The sequence below is a fragment of the Oreochromis niloticus genome, linkage group LG7 (genome assembly GCF_001858045.2).
Source record: "Oreochromis niloticus isolate F11D_XX linkage group LG7, O_niloticus_UMD_NMBU, whole genome shotgun sequence".
NCBI classification, from domain to species: Eukaryota; Metazoa; Chordata; class Actinopteri; order Cichliformes; family Cichlidae; genus Oreochromis; species Oreochromis niloticus.
In genome coordinates, this window is record NC_031972.2 from 27,279,172 (window position 1) to 27,297,177 (window position 18,006).

General features: G+C 37.9%; 1 protein-coding gene across 4 annotated transcripts; it reads left to right on the top strand.

Moving 5' to 3' along the window:
* The first annotated feature begins 49 nt into the window (after nt 1–49).
* On the top strand, nt 50–17,928 carry smad2 (SMAD family member 2). 4 transcript variants are annotated; one of them, XM_003444367.5, is made up of 11 exons: nt 50–202; nt 3,497–3,968; nt 8,705–8,794; nt 9,300–9,493; nt 9,788–9,922; nt 10,101–10,175; nt 10,370–10,423; nt 10,514–10,726; nt 11,168–11,305; nt 12,806–12,950; nt 14,203–17,928. In XM_003444367.5, the coding sequence occupies exons 2-11, from the start codon at nt 3,712–3,714 to the stop codon at nt 14,324–14,326; spliced, it is 1,425 nt and encodes a 474-aa protein (XP_003444415.1). In that variant the 5' UTR covers nt 50–202; nt 3,497–3,711; the 3' UTR covers nt 14,327–17,928. The 4 variants fall into 4 exon arrangements, with proteins under 4 accessions (XP_003444415.1, XP_005451480.1, XP_025764862.1 ...); XM_005451423.4 differs by having other exon boundaries at nt 10,101–10,163; XM_005451422.4 differs by having other exon boundaries at nt 54–160.
* The last annotated feature ends 78 nt before the right edge of the window (nt 17,929–18,006 follow it).

The following is an 18,006-nucleotide window of genomic DNA, read 5'->3' on the forward strand; positions in this document are numbered from 1 at the left end:
GGGGCATTGTGAGGTCTGCTTACGTTTGTTTTGCATGAAGCAATACATGTTTGGTTGAGCTTTGAATGAGGAGCCATCATCCCGGCGGCTCGGAGGTGGAAAATAGATTTCAAAGTATCTCCGGATGAATTCAAAATGAGCAAGAAGGCTTTTTTCACAGGTACTCCAGTGACTGTTAAGCTTCAGTTTATCTCGGTGCTGGGTAAGCATGTTTTGTTTTTTAAATAATGAAAGAGAATTGATTTGTAAGCGACAAAACATGCCACAGACCTGTTTGTCTGTGACACAAAGTAGCAAGGTTGCTAGCAGATTTTTTCGCACTCTTGTTTTTTTTTTTTTTTTTTGAGAGAGGGGGGGGGGCGAGGTGAAGAGGATAAGGGGGAACTATCAGTCATTCCGAGACAAAAGAAACCCTAATATCTTCACCAATATGTGGCTGAGGGCAAATGACAGCCAGCAATGAGACCAACTCGCCTTTTGTGGCTCGTTGAAGTCTACATCCCCTTGCCATTAAGTAGCGTTAGCTTATTCTTCGAATCGCGTGTGTTATGCAGGCGATCTCGGAGAAGAAGTAACCCAAACAGATCGTTGCAGACAAATTATTGTTGCTTATTCCCTTCATAAGATCCCGATAGCCCTGCCAGGATTTCGAGTTGACACGAATCGTGGCCGAGGAGCAAATAATAAACGGCCTAATCGGCACGTTTTGTTCTCAGACTCCTTAACTTGCATTGAGACTTTGTGTTCACTTTGAAGGCTCTCACACTCGCCAGCGGCTTGTCCCTGGGATTTTGTTATTTCGAAAAACCATTGTTACTCTTCAGCATATTAACAACAACGCTTAAGTGATCATTCATGTGGACCAAATAATTGCTTTTCATTGAACTCGATCCGTGTATTGAAAAAGCCATTAAGCTTTCATCCAGTAGCTGTTATTTACGTACTGCAGCTAGAAATATTGCTTGGCGTGCTTTGCTGTTTGGACAGTATCAAACAAACACAGAATTAAGCTTGTAGTTAATTATTTTAAGGAAAGGTCTCTCTCTGGAAGCTGCTCTTACTGTAGGAGTCCAAGGGTTAAGCATTAAGTGAAAATAATTCTTAGAAGGAGCTTGGACTTTCAGAGTAACACACTAAGGATATTTATCCCTTCCTCCTGGCAGCTAACTTGAGAAATCTGCATCTACGAGTAGTTCTGTCTGGATTTATTTGAGTCCATTGATCTGTAGTGCAGCTGTCTAATCCAAAAGCAATGGAGTATATGTCTTGGCAAGACTGAGTCCGCAAAGAAGATGCATTTTCAGATTTCCTTTAATAATTCAATTAGAGTTGTCTCTGGAGGTCCTGTTTGAATTGCACAGTCTGAGCATGTGTGCTTCCGTCAATAGGCTAGAAAATGGCTCTTTGCAATAAAAAAGACAGGTCTAATACAGGATGAGGTTACACTTGCGAGTCAAAGCTCACATCAGTGTCCTGAACTTGGTGTTTAGTGTGTTTTCCACATTTCATGAGCTGTTTTCTGCTTAGTTGCTAGTCCAATTGAGGGTGAGGTTGAGGTTCAGAATTGCTCCACTCAGTTGTAGTGAAGGGGACTTATCAGATTGAAAGTCTAAAGAAAAGGATCCTGGAAGCTTAAGAGTTTATCAGGAGTGGGTGGGCCAGCAGGTTTCATCTGAAATTCCCTCTAAGAACCTGCTACTGACCAGTGTTCAGTTTCCTTATGATAGGGTAATAACAGGTTTTGGTTACAGAAATGCTATAGATTGCTACCTAAGACGGGTCTTCTTCCCTGTTAAGTAAAAACAATACTTGAGCATAATTATATACCCTTTACTAGTTTCCAAAGCCAACTATATAATGGGGAACAGGATCAAGTGCACCATTTACCATTTGGAATAACAGATTTATATGGGTTGGGATCCTTCAAAAGTTTAGTATTGATTTGTCCAGAGCTGCATTTGTGTGAACAACATGCATGTGATGCTGAATAACTACAGCAGAGACAAAACAATTTGGTGTAAATAGTGAAATGCAAGGGGGCTGTACTAACACACTAATCCAGCATACCAGGATGAAATTGTGATATTTGAGTTCACTCACTCTAACATCGGTAGTCGTGCTAAGTGGTCACACAAAGGTTCCTATCAATTCGATAAGTCAAGCTAGGCTTTTCAACTCTAGCTATGAGCACATTCACACGGTGAATTCAAGTGGTGGTGTTGGCCATAAATGGCACAAACATTCATACATTTACTGGTAGCAGGGTGACCTATTCTACTTTAAAAGAGAAAACTACAATAATAGAAAATATGAAGTGGTCAAAGACATACGTCAAGCTAAAAGTAGCACATTTACTGCAACCAAAGCAGCATTGTGTGTGTCTGGTGGGCACTGTATGTAAATGATATAAATAAGTATATTAATGTGTGGTTAGGCTGGAACAGCACACACAAAAATCTATTTAAAGCCCAGTAGAAAACCAGCAAGTAAGGTTTGTATGTGTAAGTTAGTAGACTTCTCAGCACCACAACTCTGTCATAAAGGCACAGGAAGAGCATTAGCTTGGTAAGATGGATGCAACCCTGGTGGTTTTAGACTGTGTGAGAGCAAGTAACAAACAAAGATATAAGCAGTATTTAAACTGCCAGGTAAGTAGAACTGCATTTTTTTTTTTTTTTTTTTACAAGGTCAAGGCTTTATACAAGCCTTAGGTTTCTTTTTGTGTTATATAACTATTTTAAAGGCTAAACAACAACATATAAAATTGCTTAAAAGCTGCTTGCAACCACAGGATATGTCTTATTAGTTGTTGCCAGAAAATGACAAAAGTGAAAGTTATAGTAAGTTAATAAGTAGGTAGTGCGTTTCAAAACTTGGGTTGAACCTAAAGTTCCTCCACTAAGCCCCAAATACTGCTTTGTAATATAGGAGTGTGATAAATATGTATAATAAGTGTTGCTCTGTGGCCTGTATTTGAAACATGTTTCTGTAAATGGAGTGTATTGGTGACATTTTTTAATTTTGTTTTTTAGGCTATGTAAGTGAAGTACTCACATTTTCAAATCAAATGCAGCATGGCAACAAATGCTGTTCATCATTTCTATATATCTTTAGATAGCCAGTGAGATGACCAGTGAGTGTTGTAGTCCTAAAAATAAGTCTCCCTTTAAAGTGTTTGCAAAAGTTAGGAGTTAATGGCTTTAATGAAGAAAAAAAAAAAAAAAAAAACAATATATGAGAGGTGAGAGATGGTTGCTAATACGGATGCATCAAATTTTAGTGCTTTGTGTGTAGTGCTTTGACTGCTGTTGCTGTTGTGGTTAATGCATAAGAAACTGTGTGTAGTGGGAGAGGTGATAGTGGAAAGCTGTGATAAAAATGATTAAAAAAAACTAATTTTAAAAGAAATGCATTCAATTGTTCATCACACTTGATATTTTCTTAGGTGTCTTACTTGTGTTCAAGTGTTAATGTGTGTTTTCTCTCTGTTTTCTAGGTTTCTTTGGATTTACTCCCCTTCAATCCCTATACTTAGTTTGACTTCTGAAGACCAATGCCTTAGTTCTGATCAAACATTACTCGTAAAAGACATACATACACTGGGTATATTAACAGTGAGTTCAGACCAGTCAACTATATCACTCCCCCCAAACCCTTCTTTCCCAACTCAAGACCGATTAAGAGGGGCATTAGAACATTCAACAGGCTACCATGTCCTCCATCCTTCCCTTCACCCCACCTGTTGTGAAACGACTCTTGGGATGGAAGAAGACTCCAGCAGGGAGCGGAGGAGCAGGAGGAGGAATCGGAGGCGTTGGGGAGCAGAATGGAGGTGGACAGGAGGAGAAGTGGTGTGAAAAAGCAGTTAAAAGCTTGGTAAAGAAGCTTAAGAAGACGGGACAATTGGACGAGCTAGAGAAAGCGATCAGTACACAGAACAGCAACACAAAGTGTGTCACCATACCCAGGTGAGAGGGGGACCCAAAGATCCTGTATTTCTATATTTTTTTTTTTATCTCTGAACTGTAGACGCTTATTCACAACAGCTGTGTGCATTAATACATTTATATGAAGCACATGTAAATTTACTTTCCTTTCCACTGAATGGTTAAAAATGAAGACTACAACAATGAACAAAGCAGTTGCTTCTTTCAGCACTGTCACACTTCCACACAAAAACAAATCTGTTGGCAGCATGCAATGGTGTGCCACAATACCGCAAATTAGTGAGTGCAGTGAGGTATATCAACACACATGAAAGTAAGAAAAAGAGTGACAGGCACCCACACGTTTGCAGAAAGAAGTCTCCGTTGTGCAACAGTGGGTCCACTTCCCCAATACTTTGTGCCATAGGTTAGCAAGGCAGCAGAAGTGAAACCAGGTTGGAGGAAACAGATGTCCTGCATGCATTGCCAACCAAAACCATCTTGTGCTTGCTTTCATTAGAACTCACTAACCTATATGCAGAACTCGGGGGTGCATTTACACCGTCTGCAGAGTTTGCTCTATATCGATTTTTCTCTGATAATCTTTGATTGCATCAGCCTTGTGGTCTTCTGCACCTTAAGAATATGAACTGCCTGAGCTGATTTCAGTGTTTCCTTTGAGAACATTATGCCAATAACTTACAATTCAGATGAATTTGAAAACGGTGAAACGATTAACGCGCCTGTTCTAGAATTTTAAAAAAAAATCTATTCAGAAATAGTTTTGTATCTTGCGCTAATAGTTTGCACCATCTCGTCTCCTAACTCTATAAAGTTTATCTTAAATCCAAGATTTAAATGTTATTTGAAAAATGAATGTCTCTGGCTTCAAAGGTTGGAGCAAAATGTTGCTGTGTTCAACTGGTAGCACACTTTTAAGTACTTTCAGATAACAGAATGAGTTACTAATTAAATAGCTGCTTTTTTAATTAGCACTTTGCACCGGCCACTTTACTTCATGAAGCACTTTAAGTCCAGTAAGTTTTATAGAAATCATGTTATTACACCTCTCAAGCAATAAAGTAAGAGTCAAGCAAATATGAATAGCTGTTGAAGCAAGGTCCAAAAACTTAAGAACACCGTTGGTATGTAGACCATTCTGCACCAGTTAAGAAACTGTTTGAAATAAGATGAACATTATATGATTTAAAAAGTTGATAAAATGCTATTAAAAATGTGGTGCGCAGGATGCATAACTTTGTTATAGTGAAGAATATTCTCTTAACATGTTACAGTTTTTGCAAACAAGTGAAGAAAAAAAAAAAACAAAAGAAAATGCATCTATTTTTTTTTCATTCTGAAACCTTTGTTCACCATAATACCTAGTTCAGATAGTTACTGGTTACATGTCTTACAATCTGGCTTCAGTATGTTTCTGATTGTCACATGAGAAGGTGTTGAAGTCTCCAGATGAGGTGAGACAAAAAAGTCATGGAAACCCAACAAAGTACACATGATCACCTTTCATTAATTCACTGAGAACTGGATTATTAGAAGCTTCCCTTCTCAAGTGTTTTATGCAATGTAGTCTTTCTCTTCTTTCTGTCTTTTCTTAGCTTCACATGAATTACAAATGATTTGGTATTTTTTTAGTACCACACTACGTACTTATGCTGACCATAAATCAGCACACTCAGACTGGCCTGTCACTGAATGGATGGGTGCTATGGTGGATCACTCAACCCATTGCTTTCTATTGGTAATTTTTGACAGATATGGAGGAAAAAAAAGAAATGAAAATTCAGATCAAATTTACATCAGGTGTTTAAAGCAATTAGTATTTCAATAACATTTTTCTAGTCCTACTTATCTGCTTTCGACTACAGGTCACATTTAACCATACATTTATTCAAGTGTCTTATTCTGTACACTAAAAGCACTTTATCTACCTCTCAACCATGGCCAATTAACATAACAAGCTTGTCTTTTGACTGTGGGAGGAAGCTGGAATATTGGGCTAGAAACCCATATAGCCGCAGGTAATGCTGGTCAGATTGACCTATAATGTAATCTGGGTGAAACTAGCATGTGTCTGGTTTGGCAGACTGGTGCTTTCCTTCCATTTTTTGTAGCTTAGTTTGCGAAACCATTGACGGCTTTGTACGGTGACTAGAAATGTAAATGCAGCTAATGTGATGGAGTTTACGCTGTATTTCTTTTTTGGCCTTGTAGCAGAGACAGGTTCACCTTCTGTATTAAGGAATATTAGATGATGTCCTTGGTGGGCAGATAGTTTCTCAGCAGTGCACTCTGGTCAGATTTCTGGCTGAGGTCAGACAGACATAATTACATTGCATTCTTTAATGCATTTGTGTAGATGTACTCTTTGAATGGATGAGCTAATAGATATGTTATTATTAAAGTTACAGAACTGAGCTCAGTGTTCGTAGCGCCCATACAGTGGTACTGTAGTGTAAAGCAGAGAATCACTAGAATTACATGTAAAACTCAAATTAGTAGTTGAAGGTAACATATTTATCCAACATTACCTTGCAAAAAGTGGAATGTAACATATATGGTACTTTGCAAAACTTTTAAGGTACCCATCATTTCTTTATATTTTGCTACGAAAATGTAGAAAAATGTTAAGTGATATAATCAAACATGTAAAAACCTAAATGTAAATACAGCATAAAAGGCAAAAACAGGGTTTGTATAATTGTGGTAGACTTGAACTAAGCCTGAACTAACTTGGGCAAGCTTTCTTTAAGTAGTCTTCAGGAATCGTTCTCTTGAAGGACATTCAAAGTTCTTCTTTGGGTGTCTGCTGTCTTTTGTTTTCTTCTCTGTCAAGATGATCCCATACCACTTTAATAATAATAATAATGATAATGAGGTCCAGGCTCAGGGGAGACCAATCAATGACTGACACTGACAGTTTTCCAGTCCAATGTGTTTGGGATCATTGCCAAAATGAAAATTGCAGCCCATCAAATGCTTTCCAGATGGTAGATGGTGGATCAAAATCTAATGATACTTTTCTGTATTCATGATTCAATCAGTTCTTACAAGATCCTGAACACCATGGGCTGAAATGCAGCCTAAGCCCTCATAGGAACTACACCATGCTTTACAGATGGCCATAGACACTCGCGGTTGTACCTCTCTTCTGACCTTCTCAGTACATTTTGATGACAATTTGAACAAAAGATTTTTAATTTGGATTCATAACCCTGTAAACCCTCTTATGAATTAATTAATTTAAAAAATCCAAATCATGTGTAATTTTTCATACTTCAGCCTTTTGTTTTCATTAACAATGGCTTCTTAACAGCCACTCTTTCACTAAGATGATGGGTGAATGGATCGTCATATGTTGTCATCCATGTCCCGTAAATGAAAAAGACGAGACTTGCATGATGCCAAGTGTCTGACATTTTCTTCTCATTGAGGAATGTAGGTTAGATTGTAGTTTTTGATATAGAACTGATAAAATCATGGTAGTTACCGAAAGACATTTGTTTAAATGTACCTTGCTGTTTAGACGGTGTGTCTTAAGAGTTGTAAATACACAGCTAGGATTCTTTTAGCTGCATAGTACGTCACACCGCCCCTATTTTCCTTTAACCTCAAGAAAGTGATGATAAAGTCTAAGATAATTTTTTTTCTTTTGGTCTTTTTGTGGGTGGAGTGAAGGATGTGAAAAAGGTGTCTGGATTGTTGCAAGGTGTTTGTAGGTTTCTTTCTGACTCAAGGTAGGAAACAGTGTAACAGCTCTGCTATTTCTGGAGATAGTAGTTGGTGGTGATGGAAATTTTAAATGATAACATCCTTATGTTTTGCACATACTTTGGTTAAACTTGCAAGGAGATGCCTTTAAAATACACTTCTAGCTTTATGTCGTTTATCTCCAGTGATCAATAGGTGAATAGATGAAGATCAAGGGTTCCCAGACAGGGGGCTTTTTGACGATGGACTCAAGAGACATTGTACTTTTGACCTTTTAAGTAAGTAAGAAAGGAAGAAGGCAAAGTGCTATTTGTGATTCCTGTAGTTGTAAAACTATGCAAGTAGGGTGATAAGCTTCGAGATAGAGAATCTTGCACAGACAGGCATGACAATCATTTTGCTCTAATCAGACAACAGTATCTCTCACACAAACTTCCTATGTGCAGATACACATTAGTGTTATATCTGTTTTCCTTTTCTCACGTCTTGACACACAAAGTGTTTAGTGAAGTTTTTTTTTTTCTTTTAATGTCCTCATTCACATATCATTCATGTTTAGATTAATATATTTCTTCACATCACACTTGTCATATGTTTTTGAAAAAAACATGCCGAAATGTGTGGTTTTATTTTATTTTACCTTTTTTTGTGTGTTCTTTGCAGTTGTGCATTTTAGCGGCTTATTAGCCGCCTAAGTCAAGTAAATGACAATTGGATGCATGCATGGAATTGTATTATCTTACGGAGGCATTCTCTGTCACCTGATTGCACCACATCACTATGGTCTGATTTGGATTTGTCTTGCAGTCATCTGTCATCTCGTTGGTCTCTTACTGGGAAACTGAAGGTGGAGCTTCTTCCTTCCTTCATGCCATTGAGTTACCAACTGTACATATCTGTGATTTCATCGTACTAATTTGGAATGAAACGCCTCATGTTTACCATCTCTTTGCTTTCATTTTGTATTTTTTATTCTTTTTCCACTTGTGTGCGTGTGTATGTGTATGCATGTCTTTGGTGTGCGTGCCTGTGTGTTTCTGTGTCTGTAGCAATTGCTCAGACCTTTGGGGTCTAGGCTCAGGCCACATGATAGAGCAGTGGGACTCAGCAGGCATGTACGGATACCCTGACCACAGCAGGTGAATATACTCACATGCACGAAAAATCAGTGATCCAACAGATTTACTACATATGTCTTCATTATTGCAAAAGTTGTGCATGAAAATAATGCCCATTGATTCCTTAATGTTAGGGCTATTTCTGTTGTTTGTTTTGTTCTTGTTTTTTAAACCAGATGTAATCACAACTTGTGCTACAAGTTGGCGTTTATGTTTATTTAGACAATGAGGAAATAATGTAGCTGGCCATTTCCACTGAGAACCTTTCTTTATAGCTTTTTAAATAATCAATGTGTTCCATTTCAAACACCACTCTATGGATCTATAACTCGCAGGTAGGCTTTTAAAATAAGGTTTAGCCATGCAACATGTCCAGTGACGTTTTAAAAAATAAATATTAGTAAGCACTTTCAAACCAGAAACCCAACATGACACAATCACCTTTAAGAGTTTCTGACAGTTTCTTGTGAAGATCTTGGTGCATTTTGAGCTGCTTTTCATCTTCTCTCTTTCCCAATTCTCTTAGGTCACTGGATGGCCGTCTTCAGGTGTCTCATCGTAAGGGCCTGCCACACGTCATCTACTGCCGCCTGTGGAGATGGCCTGACCTTCACAGCCACCATGAGCTGAGGGCCATTGACACCTGCCAGTATGCATTCAACCTTAAGAAGGATGAAGTGTGTGTCAATCCCTACCATTATCAGAGAGTGGAGACACCTGGTAAGGGTCCTTGAGAATTGTGTGTCCTCTTACTTCAAGTACTTTTGGTTGTGGTGTTCAAGATGTCCTTGAACAACCCTATGAGCATGGTAGTCATAGCAAAATCATTGTTTTAGATCTCCTAGTCTCTGTCCAGTTTGTGCTGTTAAAATCAATCTAAATGTGTTTATATTTTATTTTCATTTGTCTTTTTACAAGATTATATTTAGTGGAAAAAATTGATATAATTACATAATATTAATTGGTATAACAAATTCCATCTGTACTTATCAATAACACTTCTTTTCTCTTTAGTGCTGCCGCCGGTGTTGGTCCCACGTCACACAGAGATTCTGACAGAGCTTCCGCCTCTAGACGACTTTACAAACTCCATTCCTGAAAACACCAACTTCCCTGCAGGCATAGATCCTCCTAATAACTATATACCAGGTATGTATGTTTTCCTTCATATTTCAGTATTTTCACTCATTTGTTTAAAGTAACAACTGACCTTTCTGTGATAACTCTCGAGCTTTGGTTTAGTATAAAAACCTCTTGGCTTTGTTTGGGTTTTAAACAATGGTTGCTGTTAACAGTAGACAACTTATTTAATGTTCCTTTTTTACAGACACTCCTCCACCTGGCTATATGAGTGAAGATGGCGAAACCAGCGACCAGCAGATGAATCAAAGTATGGAATCAGGTAGATTAGTTGAGTTTAGCACTTGGAAAAATCCTTAAGATTACACTCAAACATGAACTTTTTTTTTCTCACACGTGGACGTCATTACAGCAGTGGAAACAAATACTTGAAGCAGCGTGGTTTACACAGGCAGTGTTTTAAATGCAAAACAGAGTACAACAAGATGTAATGTGTTGTATGTTTTTTGTCATCAGGCTCACCAGCAGAAATGTCACCGAGCACCCTGTCTCCTGTCAGTCACGGCCTGGGTAAGAGCGATTTATTATTTATTTATTTCTCGGTTATCTTTAGTTTCAATAAAAACTTTAAACATTACCACCTTGATTTCTGTCTTTCAGACCTTCAGCCAGTCACCTATAGTGAACCAGCATTCTGGTGCTCTATAGCTTACTATGAGCTAAACCAGCGGGTTGGAGAGACGTTCCATGCCTCACAGCCATCCCTGACCGTTGATGGCTTCACCGATCCCTCCAACTCTGAACGCTTCTGTTTAGGGCTTCTCAGCAATGTTAACAGAAATGCTACTGTTGAAATGACAAGGAGACATATAGGTACGGCATACACTACCACACACGCAAAAATAACACGGGGTAGCAGCTACTATGCATGGGAAAAGCTCTTTTTAAGGATTTTTAGAGTGTTGCGGCACTTTAACAATACCTGCACTATGATTCTCAGATTCATTACACTGACATCCTTGAGCTGTAAATGTGCCTTTACAGAGATTTGAATTTAAAGGTGCTATGAGAAATACAGCCGTTCTTTCAATGATGGCTTTTAAAAATCTATCTGATAAAGACATGTTACTGAATAGGTGTGACACTTAGAAAACCCAATGATTTAAGACCTTCCATAGCCCTACATCCACTGATATTTCACTCAAGTTCAAGCTTTGCTCCAGCAATGCTCCAGTAATCCTTTGTGAATTTTTTTCTGTCTTTTTCTTTCTTTTCTTTAGCTTCACATTAATTTTTCTGTGATACATTCTGCAGGTCGTGGCGTGAGATTGTATTATATCGGAGGGGAGGTGTTTGCCGAGTGCCTCAGCGACAGTGCCATTTTTGTCCAGAGTCCTAACTGCAATCAGCGATATGGCTGGCACCCTGCCACAGTCTGCAAGATACCACCAGGTTTGTACATGTTTTATTTTATTTTTTAAATAAAGCCGAATGATTCCCACAGTTTAAAAAATTTCCTGCCTGGTTTGCTTACAAGATACAGTATAGAAGATATACTTTATTTATCCTAAAGATGTGAATTTTGCAAATGTCTCAGAAAGGTAAAAACTCATCTGGAATCAAAATATAAAAAATATAAAAGTATAAAGTATAAAAAATGTTAAATAAGTAAATATTTAGCTAACAATATGAAGTAGTAGCATACAATACAGTAAAAAAAAGTTTAAAAAAGTGACTTACCTAGTGTAGTAGACACAGCATAGCAAATATCAGATGGCATTAAAGTTTCTCAGTAGCAGACAGTGCAGTACAGTGAAGTAAATCAGTGTTAGTGTTAAGTGCTGTGACACTGCAGGGTTGAGATTAACTATTAAGAGATGATTCTCTGCTAGGCAGATGTGTTAATTTGAACACAGTATGGCATGAACCACAATTTCAATTTAATCAGTCTGGAGCTGAATCACTCGTGGTAAAAAGTGCCCTGCTGCCTGTACAATAAGTGGTTCAGAGGGCAGTTGTATTAACCTCCACCCCACCACAACGTCTAACGTGTCCAGTTTCTATCACAGAGGTGGCCTTCCAGATTGGTTTATTTAGTCTGTTGGTGTCCGACTGATAGAAAATCCCTGGTGTTTTGCTGTACACGTTGAAGGATCTCTGCCTTCTTAGGGGATAGAACCTGCTCATGCCTTTCTTGAGGGGAAAAAAAAAACCCTTAGTGTTGGTCATCTTCCAATGGAAGAGCTGAAAAATTTGCCGTCAAGGTCTGGAGCTTTGACTTGTGTTTTGCAGATTGGACAATTTAGGAAGCAAGTATCACCAAACAAACATTTAGAAAATGATGGTGCGGGATGTCGCTTTTTTTTTTTTTTTTTCTTTAATGAAAATAGCTGTAACTGATATGTAGATTATGGCTTTTCCCCCTTGATATTAATGAAATGGAGCTTGAGGAAAGGGAATACACTGTGTCTTTTCAGACACTCACCCACACAATGACTCATCTGTCCCCATGTAACTTTGAACATTTCATCCCTGGCCAAAAGAGCAGTGTGAACGGTATCATTACTGAAGCACACAGTGGTACTGAAATGCACCACAAAGATCTTTTGGAAATTCAGGGGTCAGACTTGTAAGGCTTGTGTAAAATAATTCCTAACATGCAACATACCCACTCCTCGCAATGGTTCAGCTTGGTACCTACAAATATATCACAACTGTGATCTTGCTAATTATAATATTCAACTTACCAATTTTGGAAATGCACATTGATTTAATTTGTTGTTAATTTGGCTTTATTTTTCTAAAGTGTTACATGTGCACAAATGTGAAAAATTAAATGTCCTCGGAGTATTTGCATTAACTGAATTAAATCTTTCCTGGTGGGGATTATTAGTCCCACGCATTGTTTTGTTTGTTTCCTTTTTCTAATGTATTTTTTTTCTGTTTTGATAGGCTGTAATCTGAAGATTTTTAACAACCAGGAGTTTGCTGCATTGCTGGCCCAGTCAGTAAATCAAGGGTTTGAGGCTGTATACCAACTAACCAGGATGTGCACCATCAGAATGAGCTTTGTCAAGGGCTGGGGAGCAGAGTACAGGTGAATTTGTCTCTGAAGCACATTGTTCTCTTACACTGCCATCCATTACTAATGGAGGGTTTTATGGTCCCCATCAGACCAGAGAGTTGCTCAGTAAAACTCAGTAGTGTTGTCTCTCTCTTTGGATTGCTCAGGAATATAGTGTTTGCAATTTCTGAGCTGTTTAATTCATTTATTTTTCTCTGTAAGCTGTTAATGTTGCAAATGCTGGCATGACTCTGATTGCTAACAATATTTTTCTGGTTGTATGAACTGAAAGGCTTGGGTCCACCTCCCCTTTTAAAAAAACAAAAAAGACTTTTGGTTGTAATTTTGTTGTACACATCAGTCTCCATCTAAGTTCTTTATTCACTAAAATCAGCTTGTGGGTAGAGGCCACATAAGTGTTGCAAATAGTTGTGACAAAGCTTGTGGTTCCCTTCACTTCTGCACGTTTCGCTTGTAATGATGTGATGGTTAAATAGTCAGTAATAGAAGTTGTATTAGTTCTCTGAAATCAAATTAGTTCTCAAGATGTTCTAAGGGGAGTTTTCTGAAGCTATTGGACTGTTTGTATGAAGCCAATCAGCTGATAATGTGCATAAAAAGACTGTAGTTTCCCTTAACACTGACTCATAGGCTTGTATACCCTCAAGTTAATGGACTGAACCTCAGTAAATTGGTCTTAAGGAGAAATTGTGAATCAGCAACCTAACTTGAGAAAGTGATGAAGGACTTGAAATTCAAATCTAGATACACTCTCACTCTCTATTGTGGTGTCAGCAGTATATCTCACATGCAGGTTGTAGAGAAGCAGCTTGTGTGAAATTTTAAGTCAACATTTTATGTGCGCACACAAACTATGACAAGATTTTAGGAGCTAAATGCATGGAACATCATTAGCAGGGGATGAGGAGTTCTTTTTGCCTTACTGCTCCCCAGTGGTCATTGGAAGGTATTTAAACAGGATAGTAATTGGTTGGCATGTCCCAAACAGACTGTGAGTGCAGTAAAAGCATCCTGGCTTAAAACACACAACGTAACAGTTTTGGTTTTGGATGCACTGCAAACTCAGATGCACATTTTAGTATTTTTAATCACACGTAAGAAATCTCATAATGTTTAACATACTCTCTTTTTTGTGCTTTAAAAAAATTTATATTGATATGAAATCTATCTATAAATGCTGCTTATTATCAATAACAAATCACATGAAATGCTACTTTTAGCCACTTTTGTCTCATACCCTTCTGCTGTATTTTTATCCTTGCAGGCGTCAGACAGTCACCAGCACCCCTTGTTGGATTGAATTGCATCTCAACGGCCCCCTCCAGTGGTTGGATAAGGTGTTGACCCAAATGGGTTCACCCTCAGTGCGCTGCTCTAGTATGTCCTAAACAGTGTCCTGCTTTTGCAGATGCAGAGTCAGACATTTCAGTGTTTGAACAGTGTATCCTAAAGGAGAGCACCATGCAGTCTTAAATGATGTACAAACAACAAAACAAAAACAAGAAGAAAAAAAAAACACACACACATTGGACCCTGAGGACAAGAGCTTGACATCACTAATTGACAATAGTGGTTTATTAAGTGATGCCACAGCGGACCCTTTGACTCTGTTGGAACAACTGACACATTCTAGTTCTCATCAAGTGAGATCACCTTGCAATATCAAAATGACAAGAGAGTGATGTCCTATTGGGCCAGCCTACATTTGTGCTCTGATCCGGAAACCCACAGCAGGACAGAGCTTTATTATCCTCCTCACTGACACAGCAACAACTGCTTCGGGGATCGAGCATGTGACCTTCTACTTGCTGGACAGTCTGTCCAACTACTCATTCAGATCGCATCTTCACTACCTATTTACCACAGCACAACTTTGATTCCATGTCAGTATTTCTGTTTACACGACGCTGACTAACAGTACTACTGCCACCCCAGGCTCACAATCGACCAAAGCCAACTTCACATCTTCATTTTCTGGCAACCAAACATCCATTCCATTTGATTTGGGATGCTCCTCTCCTCTCCCAGTCAGTCATGTGCTGTTGTTATCACTGACCTCACTATGTTGGAATGCAAAGTTTTCTGCTCTTAAAGGGGTTTAATTACTCAAAAACCCCATCTTCGCATTTTCTCATGCACACAAACCATATGCGCTTTTCTTTTCTTTTGTTTTCATAATGATAAAGTGTCTCCTCTTTATACGAAGCGTGGATTGGTTGGTGAAGAGTTTCCATTAAATAACGTCATCACTAACCGCCTAGTGTAGATGATTGGAATTAAAGTTGAGCATTACTAAAAGCAAGTGTCTACAATATGTCACCCTAGGCCAAACTTTGTTCCTCCCATGCATGCTCCCATGCACCCTCTCTTACATTCTCCTTATTTTATTCCACAGTTACATCAGTTTGTTTGTGAAGAGGAGCTCTGTATAGACTTTGAGATGCACAGGCTTAAGATTAAACACAAGGCTTCACTGTTGCTTATGTCTAACAAGAGGAAAAGATAAACCCCTATTCCCCATGTTTCATATTTGTGGAAGAGGCATAAATCTCTGCATAGTATATCACTATTGACATTTTATCAGTAAGTGAAGTCCTGCAGTGTTGGACTGTAATTAGCAAAGCATCCTCTATTCCGCACTTGCACTATCTTAAATTACCCACCTAAAAAAACGGTTGCCTTTCATGTAAAATATAGCAAGGTGCTTTTAAATTGAAAATATAGAAGTGTTGAAAAGCTCACTCGATTCAAGATAATCACAGAAGAAGATTAATATTTTAGACTATTTACTGTAAAGATTTGGGCCCTTACATTGCATGAATTGGTGTTCATTTGAGTTAATTAAAGAATAAATAAATAAAATTTCCTATCCGAAAGCCAGCTGGTACTGACACTGGCATTTGAAAGCGTTTAAGTATTCAAGCTTTAAGTACTCCACAAGCTAGTTACTCTAGTTATTTTCTTTACTTGTTTCCTTTAGCTACATTTTGTATTTTCCGAGTATTTTTTACATATAAATATATTTAAAATCTTTAAAGCTTTCTTCCTTTTTATTAGAATTTATTTTTTTTAGAACATACCTTCAGTTTGAAAATTATTACAGCTTGATGAGGATTTGTGTGTGCGTGTGTGTGTAGCATAGGATATACCATTATCATTGAATTTACCACTTAAAGCACATTAAGTTATCATTGCGCTCAATGACTGACATTGTCCTAATTGATACCTTTCTTTCTTCAACATCTGAAATTTGGAGACGTTCACAATCTTTAGGCTCTTACAGATGTCATCTTAGTGATACCAGTATTTCATCTCAGAGAGTCTGACCAAAGATCCGCTTAGTCTTTAGTCTTCACTCCACAAATAAAGATGAGCATTTTATGGTTACGTACCACAGCTATTAGAAAAATGAAGGTGTTTCGATTACTAAATAACTGACTTTTTGGATATTGATGTATAATCTAGCCGCCTCGCAATGGAGTATACGGCAGATGGTATTAATTAATATAGCTCTGCTGCTGAAAGGTGTATTTGTGGAGTTGAGATGACTGTGCAGTGAACAAACTGCATCAAAAGCCGATTGACTTCCGTAACTCAACGCATGCACATTAATTAACAATGAGTGTGTTTACTTGCACACGGGATACTAAGTTGAAGTCTCTGTACTGTAAGTGAATTCTTTACTTGGGATTTTAAGTGGGACATGTAAATATATAATAATGGGACTCACTTGCCTCACTATTGTGGCTCTTGCTGTCACATTCCTGGTATCCTCATTTTACGTTCTCTAAATAAAAGAGCTGTTGTTGGTGTGCACGTAAACACATTCCCATTTTCTACTTGATCAGTGATGTGGATGTGGCATATTATTATTGCTATTATTTTATGTTATTTTTTAAGTAAGGACACCAAAATGAAAGGTTAATGAAGATTTAGCTTCTCACATAATGAGGGCCAAGACATGAAGTCCAGAAATCCTGGTACATGATACATTATTGCATATTCAAAAAAGTCAAAATTCAGTAGGTGGGTTTTAGAGCGCACACTTGATCAATGACGTCTCCCATTAGGCAATGTACTTGATTGCCTTTATTTTTATTTTTACTTTAGAGTCCTGCCTGTCTTTGTACTGGTTTGATCCAGGCAAATGTTGACCTATACTTCTTCACCTAACTAATGCTCATCTGTAACCAGACTAAAACCAGCTCAATGTGGTAAATGTTGTTTATCTTTTGTTATTTATCTGTCAAACTGTCTTATATTTTCTTTTTTTATTTATTAGGGAAAATGTTGACTGGAAGTTCTAGCCAGACTTTCCAAATGTTAAAGTGACAATGTCATGGTGTATTATTGCTAACCCACATGTTTGTTCTATGCAGTAACATCGAATCGTCAAGAAACATTGATAAGGTTTTTTTTCTTTTCTTTTCGTTTTTTTCTGATGGCTAGACATACTGTTTTGTGCATATTGCCGGGATCCAGCAAAAGCCTTCGCTTCTATTGTTTGTTTTTAAGTGCCACCTAAGACTTTAGCCTACCCTACAAATTACCAGCTCTCAGAGGGAAGATGAAACCAAATAAGGTTTCATGAAGGCTACTTCAACACATTCTGAAGGTCCACATTCCTATTTAAGGATCACGTGTTGTATTGTTATTATTATTATTGTTGTTATTATTATTTCTTTTTGTTTCCTGATTGTGATGACAATTGTGTATCTTCAAATAAGCCTCTTTCAGGTGAATCGTCAAGAAGGTGGTTTTTTGGAGAAAGTGAAGTTTCTACATGTCACTAGTGATGTGATGTTATATAGTTGTACTTTTTTGTTTTTATCATACATGCTGTTCCTTTTGCTTGCTGTCAATGGAGCATATTCACTTAGACAGTCTCTTAGAATTTCTGTCTTTTCAAACACTTAACTTCATAGGCTTTCCAACTACCCTGCATATACAACTTCTTACAGTGTACACTAATAAAGCTGTTTTAATTCAACTGAAAATAGTGTCTTGTGTTGTATTCCAAATAGTTCTAGCCTTTGTTAGGCTGAGCGTTGTACATAAATAAATAAAG

What these genes read in the sequence shown, in the direction of transcription:
- smad2 (XM_003444367.5), top strand. Translation starts at nt 3,712, where the DNA reads ATGTCCTCCATCCTTCCCTTCACCCCACCTGTTGTGAAACGACTCTTG. An exon ending in GGATACCCTGACCACAGCAG is followed by an intron (nt 8,795 to 9,299) that starts GTGAATATACTC and finishes CAATTCTCTTAG; the next exon opens with GTCACTGGATGGCCGTCTTC. An exon ending in GGCTGGGGAGCAGAGTACAG is followed by an intron (nt 12,951 to 14,202) that starts GTGAATTTGTCT and finishes TTATCCTTGCAG; the next exon opens with GCGTCAGACAGTCACCAGCA.